The sequence below is a fragment of the Thalia democratica genome, chromosome 5, assembly GCF_965202585.1.
Source record: "Thalia democratica chromosome 5, ktThaDemo2.hap1.1, whole genome shotgun sequence".
NCBI lineage: Eukaryota > Metazoa > Chordata > Thaliacea > Salpida > Salpidae > Thalia > Thalia democratica.
This window is the reverse complement of record NC_139169.1, coordinates 76915809-76937954: the sequence shown is the minus strand read 5'-3', so window position 1 is coordinate 76937954 and position 22146 is coordinate 76915809. Positions and strand designations below refer to the sequence as shown.

Below are 22146 nucleotides of genomic sequence, written 5' to 3'. Positions count from 1 at the left end.
AAAGCTTTTAACATCAATCTTAATCATTTATAATATATTTCTTTAGGAAAAAAAAACTTTACAACAGAAACAAACGACTTTAGTCATAGTCTTTTTTAGTATCAGTTTCGAGACTGTAAAAACGTACTAAAATAGTTTACGAAAATTACTCTCTGCTAATCGATATTTAAGGTTTTCTTTTCATATATTTTTTTATCTAAAAACTTGTTGAACTGCTTTCTTTACGTAAAAAAGCTTTGTTTGGCAAAAAATGGGGATTTGTTTTAATTTTTTTGGAGTTTAAATGTTTATTAAGCAGTGTGACGGTAATATTAGCATATATAATAAATTAGTTACAAAAACTATGAGATCATAATTAAAAAAATTAGACACAGACGTTATTAAAGGATATTCTTCGGAGACCAGAGCACCGACAAAGCCAGGGAGACATCTCAGAACTTAATTTAGAAAAATTTACAATATAATCACGCTAGTTGTTATTGTCTTTTAGTGCTTAAAGCTTATTTATTGATACTGACGTTATAGATATTTTCAAAAGATCTTTTTTATTTGTACAAAATTTTATAACTTCAAAAGCTACAAAAAGCCATTTAAAAACTAAATCAATTGTAATTATTGCTCTTTATATAGGTTTTAAAACTTAAATAGCTATAAAATTATGTAAACTAATTTTATAGCTTTTAGTTGTTTTTAGTTGTTTAAGCATGAAAGACAGTAACTCAGATTTGCCACTCGGTCAGGAAAAGTCAGGAAAAATTTAAAAAAATGACAAAAGTCAGAAAATGTCAGGTAAAAATAGGGGGTTTTAAAAACAAGTCAGGAAAATTCAGGAAATTTTATAAAATTTAAAAAAGGTTAAGATTTTGTCAGTTTAAATTTACAAAATTCCTTGTTTTCCAAAGCCATTATATGGTAAAAATTGATTAAAAGTCCTTTAAAGTCAGAAAAAAATCCAAAATTTTCCTGGAAATTTACAAAAATATTTAATTTTATTTCTAATGCCTTCACCTGGTATAAATTAGTAAAATATTAGTAAAATATCCTTTATAAAACTGCAAAAATTTTCTATTAATATATTGAACAAGTACCCTACTTGAACAAGCAGGTTTTGTAAGCTTTTTAGTATTGATGGTCTGTAGCAAGGACACTTCCATAGTGAAATTGTGATATATACACAAAAGTTGTAAAAGTTCCTTATATGTCATTTGTATATCTAGATACATTTATGCTAGGAAATGCTAAAAAATTGTGTCTTTATTTCAGACAGGCTGTGTTTATAAGGTGATAATACAAGTATTTTGCTGATAGAGCTGTTGATTACAAACATGAATCATACACAGATGGTTTAAGTGATATACTGGAATTTTAATAAAATTCAGCAAAAAACTGTTGTTTTTAACCTGTATTAAAATTAGATTGAAAGCTTTATATAGTTTCAAGTGTTAGATTATGTATTTTAGAATAAATTTAACTAAAGAGTTTGATTAAAAAAAGTCAGGAAATTTTTGGTAAAAAGTCAGAAAAAGTCAGGAAAATTTTCTCAGCTTGATCAGTGGCAACCATGGTAATTGAAGTTTAACTTCGTTATTTCTGTTAATTAAATTCAGATGATAATGCTATTAAAGTATGTATTTAAGAACAATTTCTAAGTTTAGTTTTTTTACCATAGGTTATGGACTTAAAGTAAGCTAACTCTATTTTAAATTAAGTAAACTTGTCATAGAAATTTAACAAATAAAATTTATTTGATATATAAACTTAAATATACATGCTTTTAAGTTTGAGACAGTTAGCTTTAATTAAAAATAAAAGTTTAGCAGTTATACACAGCTTGACCCTTCGGATGATTTTTGAAGAATGAAATACTACTAAAGCTTAATTTACTTTTTGTAATGTTCATTCTGAAACTTCTTTTAGTATTCTATATGTATTTAAAAAAACGTTTGATAAAAAACTATTTAAACTTTTTTGTAAGACCTTAACATAATTGCAACTTAAGAAAACCTGTAATTCAACAAAAAATTATTAATTAAATTAATGTTTAACATTATTTTGATTAAATAAAGTTTCTTTTTTATAAAGTAAATTATTGAAAATAATATAAGCACATTTTTTGTAGATATATAAACTTAATAAATATGAAAAACAAACAAAAAGTTTTGACTTGGATCACGGCAATTTTGGGAATTCTCTTTGTGGCCGGAGCTGTTTTCGGCTGGGCAAATTTCGAGTCAATTTTGCGCGAAGAAGACTTCTTCAGCAGTTCATGCAACGTAACAAGCAGTGAAACGACTTGCACCGCTCAAGACAACAGCTTGTCCCGCATCTACACCGTAACCGCTGCGGTCTCTCCCTTGACGAACATTCTGGTGGGTAAGTTGTTCGACAAGTACGGCAGCTGGATCACCAGGACTCTGGTGATAAACCTGGCTGCCGTGGCCTGGTTGGTCGTGGCGTCGGTGCCGACCAGCGCCTCGCTCGCGCTCTACTTTTGCTTCCCGGTAATTTCCAGCGCCGGTTTCGGGCTGTACATTCAAAACCTTCAAGCTTCGAAACTGTTCGCCGAAAACAGGAGAAATTTTTACATTTCAACTGTGAGCGGGGCTTTTGGCAGCGCGGCTGTTGTGTTTCTCATCTTCAACAAACTTTACTTCGGCCTGAAGGTCAGCTTCGGCACTCTGACTTACTTGTACGCGGCTGCCTGGTTTCTGCTGAACGCACGAACTTTTGTGTTCACTCCCAAACGCTCAGTTCCCGAATCCGTGGACCAAAGCTACGAGTACGGATACAAAGAGATATTTACTGCTGATAAAGACGCTGCTGATAATAACAACGAAGATGACAAGTTAGAAGAAAGCGAAAAGGATGAAAAATTGACCAAGTATTTGCTGAAACCGTATTTTATAACTTGTGTCCTATCAGTGGTGATTGTTGATTTCATAGTCGTGTACTACATTTCAAACTTTAACATTTTCATGAAAAGCTTGTTGGGTGAAGCAGCTGACGCGGACAAAACAGCAGTGACTTGGTACTCTAACATTTTCGGAATAGTTCAGCTCACAAACATAGTTTTCACCACTGGTTACGGCATGCTGATGCAAAAAGTACAAAAGAAATTCAAAGATCAAAGCACTGCGAGTTTGAGATCCTGCCTGATAGGGATCGGAACTTCCTGCGTGACTGGAATCTTGCTGCTGATCTTCATGATGATCCCCTCGGCCAACCTGCAAATATTGAGCATGTTCCTAGTCGTCGCAACCTGCGCGTTGTTCTTCAGCTCGAACGACACTTTCGTGACGGCCGCCTTTCCCCCGAACATCATAGGGAGCTTGTACGGGGTGATCTCGGCCACGGCCGGCGTCATGCTGTTCCTGCAAATACCGCTGAGATCGCTTGTCACCGATGTTTTGAACAACAACTTTCTACCGGTGACCTGCGGCTTGCTGGTGATGTCTTTTCTGCTCCTGCTGCATCCTTTCGTCATAGTCAGGTACATGAGAAGGATAGAAAAGCAAGGCAAAGAGAACGATCCGGTCGAATTGGAAAACATGGCTGACATCGAAAACCTCGCTTAAATGTACATTTTATGTTTATTCTTTAGGTAAAAATGATCGTCCTGGACAAGACACTAAAAGGTTTCCGTGGTGTGCGACTCGATAACAGAAATATTCTTAGTACACCAGGTCCTTGGACAAAATAGGAAATAAATTTGGGCGTAATTTTTTTATCGTTCAATAAACTATATAAATATGTTTAATTTTACAAGTTGTGATAAATTTCTACAAGTTATGAAAATAATGTAAAGTTCATAGATTAAATTTTACTTAGACCGTTTAAAATTTTGAACATTAAATAAACAATAGATTGATTACTATTTATAAAAATAAGTCAACTTCTACTGAAAAAAAATCTACTGAAAAAAAAACGAAGTCTTTTATCATCTAGTTTCATAAATAATTGTTTTTGTGTCCTTTTGTACGTCTGGCATAGGTTTGCTTACTGGTTAGATTTGTTTTGTAAATAAAATAAGTTGTCCCTGACCTTCATTGTCACAACATGTGATTTAACCATTGCAGTTTAACTATTAACTTATATGTCATACTAAAACGTTTTAATATATATATATTTAGTGGTAAAAAGTAAAGGCTGTTTTTAAAGTTTAAATGAAATTTTGAGTTTTATTAAAAGTAAAATTAATAAAAGCATGAACAATACCAAGAATCTTTTTTTCTCTTTTAATTTGAATAAAATACGTTGATCAATCTTTTTAAGAAATATCTTAATTTAAGCAAAGTTGATAGGCTATCTTAATTAACCTTTTGATAGTTTCTCTATTAGGTATTATAAAGGTTTAACTCTAATTGCGAAACTTATTTTACAAAAGTAAAAAAAATAATATTTCTACTAAGTTTTGTTATTTAGCTATAAAACCATTAAAAGTTAAATAATTGAAAAACTAAACAATTAAACTATTGAAAAATCATTGAAGTATTTTAACTTACTAAAATTAAAACTTAAGTTAAAAATTGTTAATTTATTTCAACCTATAAAGACTATTTGGTAGCAAACCTTAACGTATAGTTGATAAGTAATAAATTCTTCACACTAACTCACAAATACAATTTATAAAACAAGTTTTGTAAAAATTAATAGAGATCGCTAAAGGTGTCTATTGAAAAGAAATTACAACATTTATTGTTTCAGTATCAATTAAAAAAAAGATTTATTCATGTTTAAACTTAAAAAATCCACTGCATACATTATAAAAATGCTTTAGTTTAGCTAACTTGAGATTAAAGTTGATATCTTTGGGTTTGGTTATATGTTTACAAAAAAATGTATATGAAGAATCTAAAAGCTTATATGTAGTTTTAAAAAATAAATTTTAGTTTTTTACAAGTTTTTATCTCTAAGTACAGTTTTTATTCCGGAAGCTAACGGGCAACATCGGCTTGTCATGAACAACCTTTTTTGTTAGATTTAAGTTTAATAAAAGATTACCACAGTCTTTGAAAAGTATTTTACGAGAACCACTCAGTTCCAACCCGCGCACAATTCTCACCTGATCAGTTCTCACCTGATCAATTCTCACCCGATCATTTCCAACTCGAATCATTTCCTAACCAATCAACTTTGAACGTCATTTTTACACTGTATCACTTTTGCACGGAGAGTCATTTTTGCATACTGTCAGTTTTGCATAGGTGTCACTTTTCTACGGATTATAACTTTTTAAGACTGCAGTTTGTATGCGTTCTGTTTGCATGGCATAATTTGTTCACTGGTGCCATATTTTTGCGCCGATCGTCACTTTTGACTGACTTTTTTTTAAACTTGATAAAACTAAGTTGACGAACTTTATCTAAATAGATCTTTAAAAAAAATTAACTAAAATTATGTTAAATGTAATCTTACCTCTTTATACATTATGTAATTGCGTATTAATGTAAAACTAAACTTGAATATAAATTAAAATAAGGTTTATTTAAAGTTACATTAAAACTAAATATAATTAAAAGGTAACTAAAACTTATTTTCATAGAGTTTAAATATATATCAAATCTATTATTATCAAAAAAAAAGACGGACGATTTAGGGAACAAATTATTTAATTAAAGTTTTCTTTTTTTTTGACTTAATTTTTTTATTCATACTTTGATACTAATTGTCTTCATTCTATTAGGTTCAAATATCGGTACTCTATTATACGTTGTTAAAGCAACAAACTTAGCAAAAGAGAGAGTAGTATTATAACAATACAACTTTTTAAGACAAGTTGACTGCTGACAACAAAAACAATACAACATATTTTTTATTGCTTAGAATTGAATCTACAAAGTTAATACCATATTTTAAACTTAGTTTAAATTCAAATTTTTAAGATTACTTCTTGCTAAAATAGTTCAAAAATAGCATATGAATAAGTCAAAAAATACTTTCCTTTTCTTTTAAATGTTTTCTTTAAAATGTTTAGGTTTAATTTTAAAAGTTACATCGACTTTTATGTATAACAAAAAAAATAAAAGGCACATTAAAACAAGAATTATTACATACATTTTACAAAAAATAGCATCTAAGTTGTACGATAGATTGAGCTTGTAAGACATAAAGTTATTATAATAAAAGTTGGTATCAGTATATACTAGTTATGTACCGGACTCACTATCCGGGTCCGGATCCGGCCGGATATTGCCATTTTTGTCTGATACCCGGATCCGGCCGGATCTTGATATGAAAAAAAAGTCCGGATCCGGCCGGATCCTAATTTGAAAAAAAAAAGTCCGGTTTTGGCCGGATTCTAATTTGAAAATAAAGTCCGGATCCGGGTCCGGCCGTATCCTAATTTGAAAAAAAGTTCGAATCCGGGTCCGGTACATCACTAGTATATACACACGAATCTTGATAAAAATTATGTAACAAAGTAGTATTTAATTTATTGTTTAAAACTGCACTTACACACAATACGGGCGATTAGTGTACTAAACTAAAACACTTAAAACTATTTTTGGACTAAACTTTACTTTTATTTCAAAATATTAAATACTTTAGCTTTATATCAAGTCTAGAAAAAATTTTTCATACAAGTTTAAGCAAATTTTTAAGTTGTGATGACAAAATGATTAAAGAAAAAAGATTATAAAACTACTATGCTGTTAAAATAGCTAAAAATTGTTTTAAAAATCCAAACTATTGTTTTATATAAGCAAAAAAAAAAGTTTCGATCAGAAAAAAATTTAAAGACTCTTGACATTTGAACAATTAAACTCAAACGAATATAATTTGATATCATTGTCAAAAACTCTGGTTCGTGCTTGTTTTTGTGCGTTTATGTATTTTATGTTGGATTTTTAACTTTAGCCAATTCAAGGACGTCTTTAATTTGACTTCTTAAAAAAAATTAAACAAGTAAAGATTTTATGAGTTTTTTTTTACTTAAGAATATATTATAATTAGCAAAAAACATTTTCAAGTTTAGTTTTGGGTAAGTTTTGTTTAGATTTTATTATATTTACTAATAAATAAATTAAATTTTCCGTATAATAAAAATTGAATTACAGTTTCAGATTTACTTGGTTTTTTTTAAGGTTTTTGAAATTTAAATTCAACTCAGTTTAAATTGTTTTAAATATAGTTTTATGTTAATAAAGTTTTAAACAGTGCAAAAATGTCGTCTGTGCAAAAATTACGACTTGTTCAAAAGTCACGTCATGCAAAAGTGGATACTCGTCCAGAATTGACGCTTCGTGCAAAAATTAAACCCGTATAAAAATGACACTGTGCAAAAACAATATCCTTGCAAAAGTGACGAACAAGTTGTGTGGGAATTGATCGAGTGGGAATTAATCGAGTGGTATTTGATTCAGTTTGAAATTGATCTGGTGAGAATTGATTCGGGTGGAAAATGATTCGAGTTGGATATAAAGAACTATAAGTTCAACAGAACTTGAACCGTTTAATAATCAGGTAACTTTAGTTTTTGATTATAAATAATAAAACTTTAATATTATAAAGTTTTTGTATAAATGTATGTATAAAAAAAATGTGTACAATAATGTACAAAAAGTCTAAAGTTTTTAAAGATTATTTAAGTTTAGTACATCTAGAGTTAGTTTCATTATTTTACATTCTTTACCGACTGAATTTCATTAAACATGATAAAAAAAATCAATCCTCAAAAGTTTAAGTCAAAGTTTTAGTTTTGTACAGAAAGTTTTTTCGGTCATCAAGCTACACACTAACTACTTACATTATCTATTTGTATTACAAAACAAATAAAAGTGTTATTTAATATTAGAAAATTGTACTTTCAGAAAATAAAGTGCATAAAAAAAGAATAACAAAATAAAATATAAAATGAGAAGCAAAACACATTTAGAAACTTTATTCAGAATAGTTTATTGTAAAAAAATATTTAAGTGGTAGAAACATTTTTTGTTTCGAACAATAATCTCAGGACTATTAATTTGATTTAAGTTGTATTTAATTGTAAGAATATATATATACTTGTATATTTGACTTTAACATATATATAAGATAAAACACGAGAAAAACAGCATAAGAAACACACTAGAATTCTTTACTACAATAAGTTTTTTATAAAAAGAAAATTAATACAAAATCTAGCATGATATTTACAATTCATATTTTCAGTAAATATTCTTTTGTTTTAGAAATTTTGGAAGCAATTATACTAAAGACTTTGTAAGCATACCTATACAAAAGAAATATTAGCTTTAAAATTAAATTTAGTAAAATGTTAAATCAAAATAAAACATAATATAAAAATACTATATACAGTCTAGACTGCATCAACGTCATCAGAACTTTTTTTTTTATTCTTAGCAAAAAGCTGTTCCTAGCAGTAACTATCGTTATAACCCTAAAACAGTTGTAATAATCATTGTAATTTATCTATACTTTATTTGTTCAGTTATTATTTTGGTAAAAAAAGACACTGAGCTGTTGAAACCGCCTAAAAGTCGCCAAATTTTGAAAAATTCTGATTTAACTTAAGAATAAGGGAAGGACTTGACAATAAACTTTATACCAAAAACAGAACTTCATTTCTCGGTTTTGTACACAAACGTTTTTCTTGTGCAGAAACTGTAAAATTTATGAATACGGCAGTTGTTTTACTAAAATTTGTGTAATCCAAAGCCATTTAATATTAGTTAAAAAAGCTTAATAAATTAATCTATTATTACCAAAAACTTGATTTATCCATATATGTAGTTTTCTATAATTAAATTTATAAAGTATTATTTTGTAGATAAATATGTACTATGTAAAGGATATATCGAACAAAGAAGCAATATTTTTGTTCGTAATTTTATTTAAAACTTTGTTGATTAATCTAAGTTTTTCTAAAAGTATTTGTGAATAAAACTATCTGCTGTACGATGATAATGTATCAATTTCCATTTTGGAGTGAGCAAAAAGTATGTTCAAGTTTGATTATTTTTTTTTTAGTTTTTACATTATATGTTGTAAGCTTTATCCGAATTTATGTAGAACATAAAGATAAGTAAAAGCAAAATCCAAAAAAAGTCTTTTGCTAATGGTAGAGTATTTCGCAAGGTTTTTTGGTTTTTGTTACAACACATTAACTAATTAAACTATTAAACTTATTAAATTCAAGTGTTAATTAGTAAATAAACCATTATCAAAGTAAGTTTATTTAATTGGTAGTACAACAAAGACTAATAAAATTAACATTAATTAATTATCAACGCCCACAAGAGTGAATCTAAATGGCTACTCTTTTATTTGAATAAATGTATTTGAAGTTGCTGTAAAAACTTCTTACTCCGTACATTTTCACAACTTGTACACAGTTTGGACTAATAAATATGTGCTTGGCATTTTATAGTATGTGCTAGACATGACCTTAAAAGGTATCCGTGGCGTGCGACTCGATAACCGAATATATTTTTCGTGCACCAGGTCCTAGGACCAAATATTTTGAGTGTTTTTCTGTCACTTAATAAACAATAGCATTACAATCTTTTGTAGTGTTTATTACCATTAATTACTTTTATATTCTTTACACTTAAATATATTCGGAAGTACAAGATTTTGAGGCTATATCTAGTTTCAATATCTAATAAGTAATTATTGGATGTCTATTGTCCACCTTTTTTTTACCTTAATTAACTACATGTCGTTCATTTTTGTTTCTTTTTCTAATTTTAAATGAGGGCAGGACCCTAATAATTTAGTCAAAAACGTTTTTTTTTTGTAGTGTAATTTACTAGTTTTTTTGTGTAGTTTGAATACAAGCCAGTAATAAAACTATTGCTTCTTTAATAGTAAAAACCCTGATGAAAAAATAAAAAACTATATCGGATTTTAAATAAACGAAATACTTTCATCGCCTTGTCTTATAATTTTTTTGCATTGAATTTTATTTTTCTAACAAAAAATTGTAAGCAATTTTTTTTTCATTTACTTTTTCAACTTTACGGTATAAAGAATTATTTCACATTTAGCATTTCTTTCAATATGAGTTTGTCATTTATTTCTTCCACTATGATAATTAATTTATTTTGTGTAAAATGTTTAACTAAACAAAATATGTTCCAAAGTATTTTTTTTCTTATGACCACTTATCAACCGTTTTCGCATATAACCTAACTTGTGATACCGCTTTGGGACTTATTCCACATACGCACGGAAAAATCTAGTTGATCTTTAATCGATCCTTACAACGTTTGTTAGATGGTGAACTTTTTAAAGTTTTGTTTTAGCTGGACCGTTTAGTATTAGAATGACCAACAGTTTTTTTTTTGTGTTACTGCACGGAACTAAATTATATGGTTTATACTCATAAGACTAGTCAAAACTGCTTACACTGTAAGTTGTGGGTTACAAAATTTATTTCTCCCTAAATTAAATAAACCAAATATTTATTTAAGCTCTTTTTGAAATCAATGTATTACTAAAGATAGCCTTTGACTTTTTAAAGATTTATTAAGGTATTCTAATTTTCTTCCATGTTTTTCAAAATATAACTTTTTTTCGTCTTTTTGTAGTAAAATTTTAAAATTGTATCTATAGCTAAAAGCTACTTAAAAATAAATAATTCTGAATAATGAATACACTTTTTCCATATAACAATTGTCTCTTATCTTATCGAAACTTCATGAATTTTCATGTAAAAATAAAATTTATGAATACTAAAAAAAATATTAATCAGCGAAGTTTTAAATACAATTACGAACTAAAATATTGCAACTTTGTTCGATATCTCCTTTACACAGCATATTTATCTACTAAATACTAATTTATAAATTTAATTATAAAAAACAACATATATCGATAAATCAAGTTTTTGGTAAAAATAAATGAACTTATTAAAATTTTTTACCTTATAATAAATGGCTTTGGCAGACATGTTAAAAAGCTCTGCTTTGTTTACTCGAGCGTGAAACTACTAACTTAAAACAAACCAAAGTTTATACGCTTCATTGCTGAATTACCATAGTAACTATTAGCATTTTACCAACTCTGGGCTTTGGATTACACAAATTTTAGTAAAACAACTGCCGTTAGGTTATATTCATAAATTTTAAAGTTTCTGCACAAGAAAACGTTTGTGCTAAAAACCGAAAATATTAAACCCTTTTTTTCGCTATGAAATTTAATGAAGCTCCTTTCCTTATTCTTTTAAGTTAAACCAGAATTTCTCAAAATTTGGCGACTTTTAGGCGGTTTCAACAGCTCAGTGTCTTTTATTTTACCAAAATAAAAGCTGAACAAATGAAGTATAGATAAATTACAATGATTATTACGCTTGTTTTAGGGTTATAACGATAACTACTGCTAGGAATAGCTTTTTGCTAAGTATAAAAGTTGGGTTCTGATGGCATTGATGTAGTTTAGAGACTGTATAAAGTACTTTTGATTTAAAATTTTACTAGAATTTCATTTTAAAGTTAATACTTCTTTTGTATAGGTATGCTTACGAAGTCTTTGGTATAATTGCTTCCAAAATTTTTAAACGAAAGAACATTAGCTGAACATTAACTGAAAGTATGAATTGCAAATAATATTGCTAGCTTTTGTTAATTTTCTTTTTATTAAAAACTTATTGTAGTAAAGAATTTTATTGTACTTCTTTTATATTTTTTTTAGTCCTGGACATTTTTTTTAGTTCTGTTCTTTTTTTAGTTCTGTTAGTTCTGGACATGACGTCAAACTGTTCTGGTACATGACTCGATAACCGAAAGGTTTTTTTCGTGCACCAGGTCCTTAGACCAAATTTTTTTGAGTGTTTTTTGTCGTTCAATAAACAATATATAGCCAAATATACAAGTATAGATATATTCTTACAGTTAAATACAACTTAAATAAAATCAATAGTCTTGAGGTCATTGTTGTAATCAAAAACAATTTCTACCACTTAAACACTTTTCCATGACAAGTTATTCTGCGTAAAAGGTCTTCCTGTGTTTTACTTCTTTATTTGTGTATGCTATTCTTCTTCTTATGCACTTTACTTTTATAAAACTACAACTTTCTGATGTCAAATAACACTTTTCTTTCTTTCATAATAAAAATTGACAAACAAAACAGTTGATGACCGGAAGGACTTTCTGTAAACTAAGTCCTTTGACAAAAAATTTAGAGGGTTGTTTTTTATCGTGTTCATTGAAATTCAGAATGTATAGAAAAAAGGTAGAAAAAAGAATGTAAAACTATAAAACTAACTTTGAAAATACTAAATTTAGATAATAATAATAACAAATTAAACAGTAATCTCTCTTTGTTACACTAACACATGTTTCTGTGTGTTAAGGGGTTAACACACTTCAACGGAGCTATGAAAATCAAGAAAATGTTTATTTTCAAATAGCTAAATTCAAATATTATTTCAAAACTAAGACGCATTACTGTATAGTTTTTTCTACATACATTTATACAAAAACTCTATGGTACTAAAGTTATATTATTTTTAAGCAAAAAATAAAGATACCTGAGTATTAACTGATTCAAATTCTGTTTAACTTATAGTTCTTTAAATTACAAAAGATCAAACTATAAGTTTTATTAATGACTCAGTTGATTTAGTTTTAATTAATTTAAATCAATATTTTATTAACACATTAAGTAAAGCTCAATACCGTTGAAAAATAATAAAACTTGTACAAAACAAATTTTTATTTAACTTAAAACTTTGGAGATAACGAATATTTTGAGGTATACAATTAATTATTATTAGATTTAAAACACAAAAACATAAAGAATTAAATAAAAAACTGCAACTCTACAAAAAACATGTACAAAAATAGCCCTTCAAAGTTAGTTTAACGAAATTAAAAAAGCGATTCCGAATAATAATTAGTTTTTAATTAGTCTTTTTTTATGATATATCGTTCCTTGAATGAAACGAAGTCTGCTTTATGATTGAAGTGAAGTTTTCATTTCCTTTTTGACGTTTCAAATCTTCTCTTGTGGCAACTATAAAAAAAATTAAGTTCATAGTTTTACATATATTTTGGTGTGTTTTAAAGAAGTTCAATTTTGCTTAAAACTCTTAATTATTAGTTTTTAGTAACTAATTGTAAAGTATAAAAGGCAAAACTTTTGTAGAGCTTATACAAAATTGTGTTAAAAATATAATGCTTTAGATTTAGAAGATAGATAACACAAAAAAACATATACTTGGACAATATAAATTCTAAAGTTTAAACAAACAAAACTTAATTGAAAAAAAAAAACAAATATACCACAACTCAACAGAAAAGTAAAATTAAACTTAAAGATATAATTATTAGTTACTAAATGTTTTTAACAAAAGTATAAACATGTTTTTGTAAAGCAGGAGTACTAAGCTACTTACAAAAAAATTGTTAATAAGAACCGAAAAAAAAACATAAATTCATAAGTTATTCATTTTATCAATTTAAGAGTTGTTTCTAGCAATGTATTTTTTGAACATGCTATTCATTAAAATAAAACGGTAAACATAATTTTTCAAAGCAGCTGACAAAAGCTACAAAGCGATTGTTATATTTAAAGAAAAAAGCTTAAGAACGTAAATAAAAACGAATTATCAAAATTGGTGTTAAGTCCAACTAACTAACTAACTTGTTAGTATTGTACCGACGAACAAAAGTCCACATAAGCAAATATTTGCAATTAACACTGAATTGTTCGTCATAATGAATCGAGTAAATATTGTCAATCCTATCCCGAAAGCCTGTTTTTGAAATTGTTGTGCTTGAAGCATTGTTTTATATAAATAATTAGTTTGAATATTTTCTTGAAAACATTTAAACAATAAATTTGTTATGTAATACAACTAAAAACAACCTATTTCTTAAAAAAGCGCTTACTTTGTACAATTTTATGTAAGGAGCTGTATTTAAACTAACTTTATACTTTTGTTTAAATTAATTGTACATTATAAAAGTCCGTTTTAGTTGAAGTTAAACCAAAATTACTTATGGTGTACAGTATTTTGCCAAGATCTTTGTATTAAAAAAAACATCCATATAATACAACTCTAAACAGCGGAAACTCACACTTATTCAAAACACGACGAAGTTACAACTAACCTGAGCGCTAGCGTTGAGCATACCGCTAGAAATACCCTCGCACACAGGGTAGGTTATTTCGGCCGCAAACTCGTAACCCACTGGAAGGTACCCGGTCATTGTAAAACTGTTTTAAATTTTCATTATTAGTTTGTACTTTTAATGTAAAAAAAATTTAAAGTACTAGAACCATTTAGGAATATTTTTAATTAGTATTGTATATTTTAGGTATTTATTGTTTGACTCAAGACTTGAAAGTTTAAAGTTCAAGGAAACATAGTTTCGAAAACATCTGAAGATTATTATATGTTTTTATGTTTTAAATGTTAAAATTAAAAAAGAATTAACGTTTTTTTTTTAAGTTAAGTTCTTTTTAAGTATATTTTTTAAGCATCAATTTTTTTAGACTAGAAACCATGGTTGCCAAAATTTCTAAAATTTAAAAGTAATTTTTTTTTTTTAATTGAAAATCATAGCAATTATAATGAAACGAACGAAATTTTAACCTAAAAAAATATCATATGCTTCAAAAACATCTGAATCTTACCCGAGGAGACCTCCAGCAACGTAAACTGTCCACAAGGCGCCGCTCTTGAGCAGTCCAGAGTATAAACCCATTGATACCAGGGTCAGTGCGTACACCAGTACTGTTGTTTTCCTGCAGTAATATAATCGAGTTACGACGTTAGTGACATTAATGTTTTTCAAATAAGTTTTTTTAATGAGTTAAGCTACAGAAAAAAAGTATTATACCGTTTTAAAGAAAAGCCTAGCTGTTTGAAAACAAATATTTAATTCTTGTTTTATCTTTTACGGAAGACACTGGTTAATTTAAAACCAGTTGCCAACTTTAATATTTTTACAAACAAAACTGAAATAACCTGTAAGCTTTAGTTTTGTCCAGAACAACCCCACACAACACAGACCCGGCAATTCCTAAGAGGACCAGTGTCAGTCCAACCTGACCGGCCTCTTTAAGGCTGTCCTGTAATTAAACATATATTTGGTTTTTAAGTTATAAATTAAAATTGTTTTCAGTTTTTTACTCTATACTACTGATCAATTAGGTTTGGCTGCTCCGAGTGTCTTTGTATCTAATTTATTTTTAATGAATTTACATGATTTTTTTAAATCGGGCTTTGAATTAAAAAAAAGTTAATAATTTGTATAAAATTTGTAAAATTAAAAATTATTAATTTATAAAATACAACTCACAGGAAAGCTGTCTCGGATTTCATCGTTTAAGAGTGTAGAAATTGCGTAGTATGTTCCCGTATTAATACCTAAAAATAAATTAATTGCAATGTATACCAATAGAATAGAGCTAACTTAATATTTCAAGCTAGTTTATTCGTGTTAAAAAGTATGCTTGAAATATTTGTATAAAGTTTTATGAACAATTAACAAATATCAAGTTTGAATATATGTGTAACTAACCATAGGAAATAATAAGTAGCACGGAAGGTACATCCACCAACAAAGCTTTCAATGAACTTCCATAAGAAACATTTTCACTCACGTTGCCCACACTTCCGTTCTTACCTTCTTTCTGAGTCATCTGCCTGTATTTCGCCTGTGCCACGCTCGGTGGATACTTCGGCTGGTTTTTAAACGCTGTTTATTTTTTCTTCGTTAATATTGATAAGGTTATAAAACGAAAAATAAGTTATAAAAATTTAAGAAAGGTTTTCACTACTATTTAAATTCATATAATTATTTTGAAGTAACACTATTTGTAAATGATGTTTAATTCATTCTCTTTTAATTTGATAACTGTTTTGTAAACTCGTATTAAGTTTTAAAAAAGCTACAGATTACTTAAGTCAAAAAAAAACACTAAAGCAATAATAGATTAAACGTATTGAAAAATGAGTAAATTCTAGAACATTTTTGAACATAGTTGTACACAAATAACTTAATGTTAGATTTTACAAATTTTTAAAGCAGTAAAATATCCAGTCATTTTGCACATTAAACTCTAACATTGTTTGATTAAATAAATAAACATTGCTGTTTGCAGAACAACTCGTAGTTAAATAAAACTAAAGCAAGTTTTGTTGTGCCAATCAAAAGTATTTTTTTTAGAATTAAGGAAGCTAACAGCATTCTACTAATTTTTTAAACTTTACTTGTTGAAGTTTAATCTGAAAACATTAGCATTTTTTTAAGTAAACTGCATGCATTATTTATATCACATCATCTTTTTAAATTTCAATATTATTTTACTTTAATTAAAATTACTATTGACATTATGTTTACTTTGAAAACTTAATAACCAAGTTTCATTGTACGATTTAAACTAATAAGTTATTTAATACTATTAATGTCCTTGATAAGGCATTAAACTGTATCCGTGGTATATTAAACTGTATCCGAAAAAAGTTTTTTACACAAGGTTCTAGGACCAAACTTTTTCAAGCACTTTTTTTTGTCGTTCAATATACAACTATAAAAAACATAAGGAATATTACAAACAAACTAAATAAATATTACCAACAAAAAAACTGTAATTGTCCAATAAACTCACTGGATATTACAAAAAAACTAACTGAAAGTTTACAACTTGATAAATAATATCAAAATCTTACGGAGTATTATAAGTTAACTAACTGAAAATGACAAGTACAAACAAAAATGATGTCGCCACAGCTGTTATGATGAAAAGCAATCTCAAATCGTTCTGCACCACTGATTTGTCGTCTGAATCGACCACTATGATTGGTGGAAGCAAAAATCCAAGCGCGGTTCCAAACTAAATAGTAAAAAATAACTTTTAGAAATTCACAGAAACTCATTGAAGAGTTGAAAGATCAGTAATTTTTAAATTAAAAAATAAATCTTTAGCTTTAAAAAAAGTCATCTTATAATGTGTTATTTCATTGTTAGTTTTAAGCGTGGATAAATTAGAAACTCACCTTTATATTTATATTTTTGACTAAGGCGCCGTTTTTAAAACTTAAACTTACAACAAGTAAGTTGTTTTAAACAGAAATGCAAAAGTTCTGCTTTAACCTAATATCCGGTTCAGCAAGGGAGCTGTATGTAGTTCAAATGTGATATATTAAACCGGATTTCCGAAGACAGTGGAAATTTTCTTTATTTATTTTTAAATCTTAATTTGATAAATTAAACCTGGTTTCCGAAGACAGCAATAAATTTTCTTTATTTATTATTAAATCTTAATTTGATATATTAAACCTGGTTACCGAAGACAGCAAGTGAGCAAGCGGTAGAAACTTCAGCAGGTCCAAACCAAGTTGCCACTAATTTTGAGGGCATTCCGAGTATAAATACCTGTAAAAATCAGTACTTATAAAATACATGCAGTTTTATTGAGTTAGCGGAAATGAACTTAAATCTTTATAAATTTACTCAAACTATAACGGGTGCAATTATAAAGTTTTTGGCATTTGGGTTTGAAAATTTTTAAATAAAATATGCAAATAGTAACTAAAATTTTAAAAAAAGTTTTATATGCAACTAAACAATTAATAAATATAAAACAGTAGTATATAAAAAGTAAAACGCATATAACTTATTTTGAGCAATATAAAATTTTAATCATTTTTCATATTTCATATGTGTTAAAGTAATATTTAGTTATTTTAAATTTGTCGCGAGTAAAATGCACAAAGCCAGCTCAAATAAAAATAAAATTCGTCTAACTGAAAAAACCTTTTGCTAACTAAACTTTCGATAATGAAAACAAGTTAAAAATATATTTAAACCTGGCTAACTGCAGCAATGGTCTGTCCAGTCATAGTCACACCGAATAGCGAAGGATCGCAAGAAAATATTTTCACGATAGCACCAGCCGCATTCAGCCCTGCTCCCAGAAGTCCGATCAGTCGGAGGCCATAATAGTCCAGCAACCACGTGGCGGGAAAATGAGCAGGATGTATGCCAGCATGAATATTATCGACAACCAATCAGCTGCCGAGTTGCTCACATCGTAGAATCTGAAAGAAGTTGTAGTTTTAAAATAAAATAATCGATTTTTTTGTCTCAATATTAAAGTTTATTGCAACTATTTCAAATTGTACTAAATCAATACCAATACTTAATTTATTTTACAGGTATTATAGGAAACTATCAACTATTATATTAAAAAACGTTTGCAACTTAGGGATATTATAAGCATTTTTCGGTAAAGGAGTAGTACCACTGTTTACTAATATAAATATTTCAACAAGCTCTGTAGTAACTTTTTAAGAACTAATAAGTTATCGTGAGTAGTTTGTAGAATCATTTTTCAATAGCAATATTCACGGGTCAGATATTTTAATATTATGAGAAAAAAAAGTAACAAAAGCTTTTGTAATATATTAAAAAGTATCTTTATGTACTCATATAGCTTTCAGGTACAAAATACTCACAAAGTTTAATGTTTTTAGTTATATAACACTTAGAAAGCTTTAAAATTGACTGTTATTTAGTAAAAAGCTCTAAATTTTTGAGCAAGTAGTTTTGCTTTTAATTACACACTCAAAAAACAATAAAAAGTATAATAATAGAATTTTTCTGTTTATGAAGGAAAAGTAATCATATAATTATTGAAGATTATTGAAGAATCAAAAACAAATTAAAAGCATGTTAGAACTTTTCGGTTTAAACTTTTCATTTAAAATTAAAAAATTTACAGTTATCAGCTATTTGCACTTTAAATAGGACAAAAATTTTGTTCCTACAAATCTTTAGCTGAAATAAACTATTGAACCCGTAAAATTAAAACTACAAGAAATTTAGATTTTTCAAACAAATAAGTTTATCAGACGAAAATAAAACCTTAAAAACCAAGTAAACAATAACAATGATTTGTAAAAAACAAAGACAACAGTAAATTACTAATAATTTAATAGTTATAAATTTGTTTAACAAGCAAAACAAACTTGACGATGATGTTGCTAATGATGGAGTACTGAATCCACTGGAACGCATTGGTTGCAGAATACAGTGAAAACAGCAAAAGTATCCACCACCGTCTTCTGTACGTCTTAACTTCTGACAACAACGCCGAGTCGTCGTTTTTACTCAAATCGCTGTCTGATGAATCCGTCATAATGAGTTTGATGGTAAGTAGTTTGTTTATTTGTTTGTATCTAGCTGAGTAATAATTAAAAATATCTTTCTTACTGTTTACACTTCACTGATTAGTGTTTAAATAGTAGTAAGCTTTATGTTTGAGTTATAATTATCTACTTAGTGCAATAACAATTTCTTATTAACAAAGAAATCCAACTGTTTTGTATATCTAGTTTTTCTACGGAAACAAATTTTGATAAACTAATATAACTTTTAGTTACATTAATGGTTTTAAATTTTAAATGTTTTAAAGTATCAAAAAGACAATTAGTATACTAGTTTATACAAAACTCAAATATTTTACATGTTTTCAATTGACTTGATTTAAACATAAAGTAAAGTTTTTAGAAACACTTTATATGCGATAAAAATTGTTTGTTGAGAATTTAATACAAAACCTTAATGTTATTCTACTTTGAGCATTTGCACAACATAACTATTTTACCTTTGTTTTTATTTTATTTTAGTAGAAAAATCTGTTTGGATAAAAGTAAATAATTATATTGTTTACTCATTTAAAACCTTTTGTGTACAAAAAGTTTTTTTTTTATTAGTATTAAAGAGTTTTAATCAGACGAGCTTGTTTTTGTTCTGTAGTTTTAAAATTTATCTAGTATTGAAAACTTTAAGATAAAAAATATTTTTTTAAAGTATCTTTGTCTTTGATTAAAAATAGTACTAATTTTATTGTTAAAATATACACTACTTCTTTAAGATTTTCTTTGATTAAAAACAATAAATAAACAATATACTTTCATGGAACTAACTTTAGTTTTTAACTCTAAAAAGTTGTAAACTTAACAATTAAACTATCTATATAGTATTAAACGAAACTACCTATTGTTTATCTTGAAAAAGAAAAAATTATCTGTAAAACTTAACTTATACACTGATTTACTTTTAATCTTTTGAACTATAACTAATGTTCGATCACGTATAACAAAAGTTAAACTGATTTTAAATTCAAGAAAAGTATATAACAGCAAGTTTAAACAAATGCGAGTTTAAAAAAACTGCCATAGTGCAAGAAATATGCTGCACTAAACGCTTGCATCTTAACTGATTAATCTCATTCAAAACAACTTGTGTAAAGTAATGACTTCAAAACTACAACTGAACTATTTACTACGACTTCCTGATCAGCCATGCATGACTGAAACCGCCGGTGGTTCACTCCTAAGCATGACACTAAAATGAACTTTTTGTTTCATCTGATAAATTTTCGATTTAATTTTCTCTTAAACACCAAATTTTTGCTTTATCTTGCCTCTCGCTAAATGCACTTGAAGTTCATGATAACGTCTTTGTTTGAGCGTCAACATAAGTTTAAGCACTTTAGTTTTATAAAACGTAAATTTATTGTCAAAATATTAGTGTACTTTATTAATGTGTAATTGCAATTAACGAATTCCAATAAACATTGATATCAGTTAATTATTAATTGAGTTTTGAACAAACAAATTTTAGTTTAACTTTTGAATATTTTAAACTCGATTGACATAAGGTTGTTTTGTGTTACTAAATATTTAAAACAATATTCATATATTCTAAATGGTTTATTCATAATTTAAAAGCTTCTAAAAAAATATCAAAATTTATTTTTGTTTGTTTATGGAAAAAGTATTTGACTTTTTTCTTATATAATTCTTTTGTTTTTAAACAATTGCTATAGTTGTTATGAAATTGTTTATTTTTTGACGTTAAAGTTTTATTATTCAAATTCTTGTTAGTTATATTTTAGAGTTTTGTAGTTAAACTTATAAGTTTTTAAATGAAAACATAAAAAAAAAATTTACAAAATTTTGAAAGTAAAAAACTATACTTAGAGGTAAACTATATAAACGAAAGTTTTTTTTTATAATTTTTGTTAAGCACTTTATATTTTTTATAATCTTAACAAAACTTTCTTAAAAATTTAGACTATATCTGTTTTATGTATGACAGTAAGATTTAAATTTTTATTTCCATTTTAAGAAGTTTATTGCAGATATACATATATTCTATAAATTTTGTCTTATTTTTCTTTTACTTAAAGTTATTCATTAAATATGCCTATATTTTTCAAAAAACTTACTAGATACTATAAAAACCTATACTTTGTTTAAAGTAAAACTAAAAATATAATTAAAAAGAAAACTGAAACATATTTTGTATTAAAATTTTACAAAACTTTGAAAACTAAATACCAAAAAGATACTATAAAATAAAGTGTACAAATAGTATATACTAAAAAAGTAATATGTATAAGGTTCTAAAACAAAAAATGTGATTTAAGTCCAAAATTAAAGTTGTTTATTTATATGAAAAATAATTATTTATTGAGTAGGTAAAAAAACAAATTTTTGTTTGCCAGCTTGAAAATGTGTTTAATCAAAACTTTTTGTTAATTATTACACAGTTTAAAAGATTAAAATTTTATAAAATATTTTGTTCAAGAAAAAAATGAAAATTTTAGAAAAAAAAGTTTAAAAGCTTTATAAACATACGTTAAACTTTTTTCGATTAATCTTATAAATAACTATTTTGTTTTACAAAATCCAATAACTTAAAAAGTTTGTTATTTATTTATTGAAAAATTTTAGTGTTTAGTTAAAAGTTAATTAAAAAACAATTTACTTAAAAGTTATAGATAAATGTGGTCGTAAGTTGAGTGTTTAAATTTTTAACAAGTGTTTTTACAGTTTATTTTTTCAATTTAAAATTTGATAAAAAATGCTACAAAAGAAATTGTAAACTTTTGCTTTTTGTTATTGAATCAATATTTTAAGTATAATTTTGTATTAACTTATTTTTGTTAAAACTAATTTTTGAAAGTAGTTTCTTATGTTATTCAACTTATATTAAAAGTTATTTGTTGTAAAATGAATCCAACGATTAGATGAGATTTACTTCAAAATACGATGAGTATAAAAGCAATAGGTTTTGAGTTAAATGTTCAGCAATAAGTTTAATACACAATAGTATTTTTAAGTTATCTAAAAAAAAATTAAGGGCGGGATACTTTTCCAGTTAGTGGGCCAGATTA

General features: G+C 27.0%; 1 protein-coding gene and 1 pseudogene across 1 annotated transcript; one reads left to right on the top strand and one right to left on the bottom strand.

Moving 5' to 3' along the window:
• Positions 1-2138: 2138 nt before the first annotated feature.
• Positions 2139-3575, top strand: LOC145836924 (equilibrative nucleobase transporter 1-like). The gene has a single exon (XM_082944695.1). The coding sequence runs from the start codon at positions 2139-2141 to the stop codon at positions 3573-3575; it is 1437 nt and encodes a 478-aa protein (XP_082800821.1).
• Positions 3576-12862: 9287 nt separating this feature from the next.
• Positions 12863-19098, bottom strand: LOC145836923 (choline/ethanolamine transporter flvcr2a-like; annotated as a pseudogene).
• Positions 19099-22146: the final 3048 nt, after the last annotated feature.